Raw genomic sequence first — 6,978 nt, 5'->3', positions numbered from 1 at the left:
TCAACAACTGTTCAGAAATTCTTATTCGTTTTTGAGCTAAAAGCAAAAGATATAATTAGGGGCCAACCCTTCAACTCCTTAACGGGGACGTTTAGCAAAAAATGAAAGGTTGCATACTGTTCAGAACATTATTTTAAACAACTTTTGTTCAATATTGCTTATCAAAATATTTCTCCCTTTCGAGATATAAAGCATCAAAGATTTAGCATTCTGGCCCCTTGTGGCCCCTAATTATGTACCATACGACATAAAAACCATAATATATAGTTGTAGGCGGTTGAGATAAAGATCTTTGCCTCAGATATGTATTACAAAATATTAACTGATAAAGAGTTATCGAATGAAGACTTTTGGCATTTCTTGGCCCCTCATTCGAATGCCCAGCTCCTTTTTCGGGATCTCGTCTTAAAGATCTTAAGATTTTGAACATTTTGTGTTCAACAATTGTTCAGAAATTCTTATTCGTTTTTGAGCTAAAATCAAAAGTAATAATTAGGGGCCAACCCTTCAACTCCTTAACGGGGACGTTTAGCAAAAAATAAAAGGTTGCATATAGTTTAGAACATGATTTTGAACAACTTTTGTTCAATATTGCTTATCAAATTCTCTCTCCCTTTTCGAGATATAAAGCGTCAAAGATTTAGCATTCTGGCCCCTTGTGGCCCCTAATTATGTACCATACGACATAAAAACCATAATATATAGTTGTAGACGGTTGAGATAAAGATATTTGCTTCAGTAATGTATTACAAAATATTAACTGATAAAGAGTTATCGATTGAAGACTTTTTGCCCCTCTTGGCCCCTAATTCGAGTGCCCATTTCCTTTTTCGGGGTCTCATCTTAAAGATCTTAAGATTTTGAACATTTTTTGTTCAACAACTGTTCAGAAATTCTTATTCGTTTTTGAGCTAAAAGCAAAAGATATAATTAGGGGCCAACCCTTCAACTCCTTAACGGGGACGTTTAGCAAAAAATGAAAGGTTGCATATTGTTTAGAACATGATTTTGAACAACTTTTGTTCAATATTGCTTATCAAAATATTTCTCCCTTTCGAGATATAAAGCATCAAAGATTTAGCATTCTGGCCCCTTGTGGCCCTTAATTATGTACCATACGACATAAAAATCATAATATATAGTTGTAGACGGTTGAGATAAAGATCTTTGCTTCAGTAATGTATAACAAAATATTGACTTTAAAAGAGTTATCAAATAAAAACTGTTGGCCCCTTTCAGCCCTTAATCTGATGAGTCAGCACATTTTTCTTGATATCATATTGAAGATCTTGATATTTTGCACAAATGTTGTACAGTATATTTTAACAAAATATTTATATTTTAAAAGATATGATAGAAAATGTCTCAAAAAATCACTCATAAAACGTGTCCTAAATTTTGACCCCTACCGAGCTTCCATACTAGGCACTTCCGGAAAATATCCTGACCCAGGTGCAATATGGCAACATGTCCTCTACCATCCCTCAAAATTTCAGCTTTCTAGCTTGAACCGTTTTTGAGTTCCATCACAGACAAGGAGGTCCTCTAAATTTCGATCAAAGGGCGATAACTCCCGACCGGAAGTGAATTTCCAAAAAATAATTTGCCAGAATTAACTTCAGATCACAACGCATCGACTGTGAAAATTTGAAGCAAATCGAACGAGACATATCTGAGAAATCGTCTGCACAAATTTTGTAAGAAGAAAAAAGAATAAAAATAATAATAATAATAATAATAATAATAATAAAGGTAAAAAAGAAACCGAAGAATAATAGAAGGGTCTTCCGCTGAAGACGGAAGACCCTAATAATAATAATAATAATAATAAGAAACAGAGTAAAAACAATATGTTCCCCAACTTCGTTTTGGGGAACATAATAACAGTAAATATCAGTATTTATCAGCATCAACAGCACAGTATCAGTAATTATCAAACTTTATCAGTAAAATTTGGGATTCTCAGCACTTTTTTCGTCCAGTAGTGTAGAGTGTGCTTAAACATTCTAGAATGCTATTCTAAATGCAAAACATGTAGCTTGAAACTGATAGTCATGAAGGACAGAAATATGACGCCCTTTTTTTAGCCAGCAGCATGAAGTGAAGCACTGATGTATTCCTTCTAATAGCCGTTGTTTGTGAATACTGTGAGGAAAATAATGTGGATTTCTCTTGTAGTTGCGGCAAAAAAATCTGTGAGAAATGCCTGGGGAAGCATAAAAAGAATTATCCCAACCATTTTGACTCCCCGTACCAAGGGATAAAAGCATTGCCAAGAATAGTATGCGATAAACATACTGGACATATCTGCGATTTATTCTGTAATGCTTGCTGTGTACCGATCTGTTATGTTTGCTCCCAAACTGAACATAAAGGACATTTTTCCTTATATATGGAAGATCGTTTTAAGGCTCAGAGAACCTTGATTGAAAAGGAACTTCTGAAACTCGAAATGGAATTTAAAAGTACTTACATGAATCTTGCGAGCGACAATGAACAGAAAATGTCTACAGTTCCTGAAAAATATGCATCCATTAGAAGGGATGTGGAGGTGGCTGGATTAACCCTGAAGAATAAAGTGGAGGAAACGGTCAAGAAACTAACTATGCAAATCGAAGCTATGGAAATAGAACATCTGGACTATTTAAGAGACAACAAAACGAATCTAGAGAAAGTCATTGAGGATATCGAAGAATGTAAATCTCAGCTTTCCTGGCAAATTGCCGACCCTAAAAAGCTAGCCATGTACGAAGCCAAGTCATATTCATTTGAAAACTTTCCAGAACTTTTTGAGAAAACGCTACCTGTTTTCCAACGATCTGAGTCGGAATTCAACTGTTCAAAATTCTTAGAAACTTTGATTCCATCCACAAAGGCCATAGTATTGAATCTTCAAGAACAAACTCCTTACAGAAAAATGGAAAAACTGCTTAAGGGTACAAGACATGTACAGACTATTGCTACAGTTTATGGATATATATTTGATCTTTCGTATACACGTCAAGATCAAATCCTTGTCTGTGGTACTTACAGAATCAAAAAGAGTTTCACAATTCGTGCATTGAATTTCGATGGTAAAGAAGTCATGGCAATCCCCATTCAAAAACAACCAAACTACATCACACAAGCTGACGATGAAACAATTTTTTATACCTCAGAAAGCCAACAAGGTGTACAAAGAGTTAAAAATGGAACTATTGAGACAATTACCTCAGATAATTTTTGGAAGGCAAGGGGCCTTTCCTACTGTTCTGATGATATAATCGTAGCTGAGCATTACGAAATGACAAAACTAGGTCGATTGAGTGTCTATTCATCAGATGGTGAGATGAGGAAAATCATTGGTATCAGTGACTCACATCATGAACTCGTAAATCCTACATATGTTTGTGTCAATAGTAATTCAGATATCTGCACCTCGGATGAAGGAAGACAAATGGTTTTTGTTTTCTCTTCAGCGGGTGAGCTGAAATTTATATATAGAGGGAAAAAAAGATTTAAGTCTTTCACGCCTCGAGGCCTAGCTACGGATTTCATGGATAACATCCTTATTGCTGACTATATTAATCATGCAATACATGTGATTGATTCTGAAGGATATTTTATGAGATACATTATGAAAGAAATTAATTTTCCTACTGCTTTATCAATAGATGAGAGAAGAAGACTCTTAGTGGGACAATATGTAGACGCCAGTATACAAGTAATGGAGTATTTAAATCCTTCATAATACAAAAGAATCACGAAAAAAAAAATGAAGGGAAAATTAAAAAATCCAGACAGACAACAGTGAAATGGCAACCTTTCTGGATTTATTTTACTTTAGAATGCTCTGTTTGCATGTTCAAAACTTTAAATAAAGTTTAACATTAGTAATATCTTCTTGATTCTTCAGACCAAAATTCGAATGTTTAATTATACTTGAACATTGTAATGTGAATAAAACTCTTTTGTGTATTAAATAATTGAACCAGCAAGGATAATTCAACGGCTTAAAACAATTTTAAATCACACCAAAAATTACTTAAGCAGTCTAAATCGATAATATTCATTCCAATAGTTCAACTATGACCTCAATCAAACGTTATCTCGGGGGATATGTTTTAAAGTAGAACTCGGGCTTTACCCCCCAGTATTAAACTAATACAGCCTAGATCTTTAATAAAGATACATGTTTCCTACGAATTGATTCTCTACTCGAAATACTTAACATTTAATTACTAGTACGTACCCTTAAATCATGAAATGAATTAAAAATGAATAATTTAGAAAGACTTCCTTTAAGAGCGCTGCACAAAAGTAGCTTTCACTGCATTCAAGAACACAGTGGCAATATGAATTATACACTGCATTTGCAAGGAATGGCATAAATCTCCGCAAACTAGATTTTAGGCTTCAAGAATACATGTAATCAAAGATTAAAAACATGAGTATCTGAATCCTCTAACCCTCCCCACACTTACAAAGAGACAGCACCATTAACGCTTTTAATTTTGAATGGAACCAACTTTATAAATAGTGTCGAAGGAAAAACAAATGTCCCATAAAGTATTAACAAATTGTAATTTTTGAAATCTTTTCAATAATTTTTTCTTGTGTATGTTGTGGAAGAGATGATATCGGCACCTACATATAACAGTAAACGAGGTATATTCTATACACAAATAAGGCGAAGACAAGATAACAAAATATCAAATGTATTTTGCTAAATATCTGCAATTTAAGTTTTTTTTTCATCGCGGTTTTCATTGCGGTAGGTTGGCGATGAGGTATGTTATAAATTATATTTAATTTCGCCATTTTTTGAACATAAAAATGGCTTTCGAAACATAAAAAAGATTATAAGTAGAATGCCTTGAAAATTAAGTCAATTTTAGGTTCATTCCAGGTTTGTAAAAATATTTTACCATTATCATATGCTGGAAGAGGGGGTAAATAATATTTAGAATGAACATAGAAATACAGTTATTTTGTTAACATATGTTTAAACAGATTTTTAAATCCAAACTGCGTATGTACATAAGCCAAAACATTGAAATAGAAGTATACTGATCGCGGGAACAACATAGTCTTATTTCTTTTTAGATTGAAAACAGATAAGAAAACACGCTCTGTTTAAGGACATTTGCAAGGTACCTTTCTTTTGTATTGATATTTTTTTCAAGAACCCTTGAACAGTTGTAATGATAAAAACATGTTATATTCTGGTACATTTTACCAACCAAGCCACCCTTCCTTATAAGATTTTGTCAAATCAATGGTTTTTACAATTCTCAATGCATTTCCTATGTAAAATGTCGATAAAAAGGACCTTTTTACCATAAACATTTTCCAAAATCCAGTTAAATCAAAAAGTTTATATAATATAAAATTTATTGAATCCTCATTTCCAATCATATCGACATATCATGACTGAAAACACAAATTTAGAAACATGACACAGATCTACTAATATTGTTTATTATTTACTTATTTTATTTATTAGTTACTTCCTTTAAAATCGTATTGATAATGGTAAAGACTGTATGACTGTTTATGTAAAGTAATTTACCATATTGAAAAAAAATTTCATAAAAAATATTGGCATAGATTTGTTTTATATTTGTTTACAGTTACTACATGTAAATGGTGCTTCCTTCCCACGACCTCATTCAGGTTCTCGGCATTTGTATATCTTGTAATTGTTCTCCCTAGCATGGGTATACATGTACGGTAAATGACGGTCTGTTGACAACTGTACAACAAAACAATCACCGTTTTTCTTTCTTGCTGTAGAGATGATTTTACCCGTTGAGGGAAGCAAATGCCTTGTGCTTTTGTTAACCTCTGTAAATTACGCTTTGTTGGTTTTCCTTTCACAGATAATCAACAAGAAAACATTGATGTAACCATCAATTGTCGCCCGGGAAATATATCAAGTAAACAATGAAAATGAGTCTTGATCATCAAACCGCTTCGATATGAGTGAAAAGGCACGCGTCTAATTGATGAAGACGATAGTCGAACTTCAAGTCGGATAAAAAATATTAAAAAACGATACCATTTTAAACTTGATCAATTCCTCAAGTAAATGTTGGCTGTATAAAGTATTAATTCAAGTTAGACACATGCATCACCTATATTTGAAAATGTATTAGTTTTCAATTTTATAATATAAAACACGAACTGTGAAGAGTACGTTTTTATCCGAGAAGTAAAATTCGATGTTCTAAAAAAGGGATCTGTCGTTTTTTCGATAGAAAATGATAAGCAACTATATATATTAAATATGACAAACGTAAATATTTTTACAGATTCACTTTATGGAAGTAATTATATTTTGTATCTCATAATTTATAAACGGAAAGTACATTCTGATTAACAGTCTTTTCAATGTTTAGAAAACCTTTAATTCTAAATAACTACTTCCACCCCAATCCCCATACACCAACACTTAAACTTATATGTATAGAGCAGCACGGTCCTTCGGGCTGCAATCACAGTTTTATAAGTGAATAAACCCATGATATAAACCTTTTTTCTCCGGATAACCGTGACTTGCCAATGTCCTTAAATTGTAAAATATTCTCAACAGTTTATATCTAATAAATGTACGTTGAATTGCAAAAGCTGTAATTCTTCATTTATTCTATACATGAAACATATCAAACTTTCTTATAGTTTTTTAAACAGTTTCGAAAAGAAATAATTTATAGCTTTTAATAGATAAAATCAAAGCAAAAAACATTTTTTTTTAAATTCAAAATATGCATTATCTTACTTACTGTTACATGCTGGGTTGGATTGGGAAATGATTTAAAAAACAGACCTCTGAAAATCGATAATGCTCACGTGACAGTGTCATTTTTGGGTGGTTTGGTATTCTGCATTCTCTTTATATATCAGTCTCTATTATTTTATGTTCCCATAATTATGTTATTGATATATATAGCCGTACCTAGAGTTATCGTTTTCTTTTGAGAGTCAAAAGGCAGATTT

General features: G+C 32.6%; 1 protein-coding gene across 1 annotated transcript; it reads left to right on the top strand.

The window, feature by feature from the left end:
* The first annotated feature begins 2,392 nt into the window (after positions 1–2,392).
* On the top strand, positions 2,393–3,730 carry LOC134238238 (uncharacterized). The gene has a single exon (XM_062720362.1). The coding sequence runs from the start codon at positions 2,393–2,395 to the stop codon at positions 3,728–3,730; it is 1,338 nt and encodes a 445-aa protein (XP_062576346.1).
* Positions 3,731–6,978: the final 3,248 nt, after the last annotated feature.

This window comes from Saccostrea cucullata, unplaced genomic scaffold (genome assembly GCF_032062105.1).
Source record: "Saccostrea cucullata isolate Sc308-1 unplaced genomic scaffold, CSIRO_AGI_Scuc_v1 ctg901, whole genome shotgun sequence".
In the NCBI taxonomy this organism is placed as follows: Eukaryota; Metazoa; Mollusca; class Bivalvia; order Ostreida; family Ostreidae; genus Saccostrea; species Saccostrea cuccullata.
Note: the sequence above shows the minus strand (reverse complement) of the source record. Positions and strands in the feature narration are given on the sequence as shown.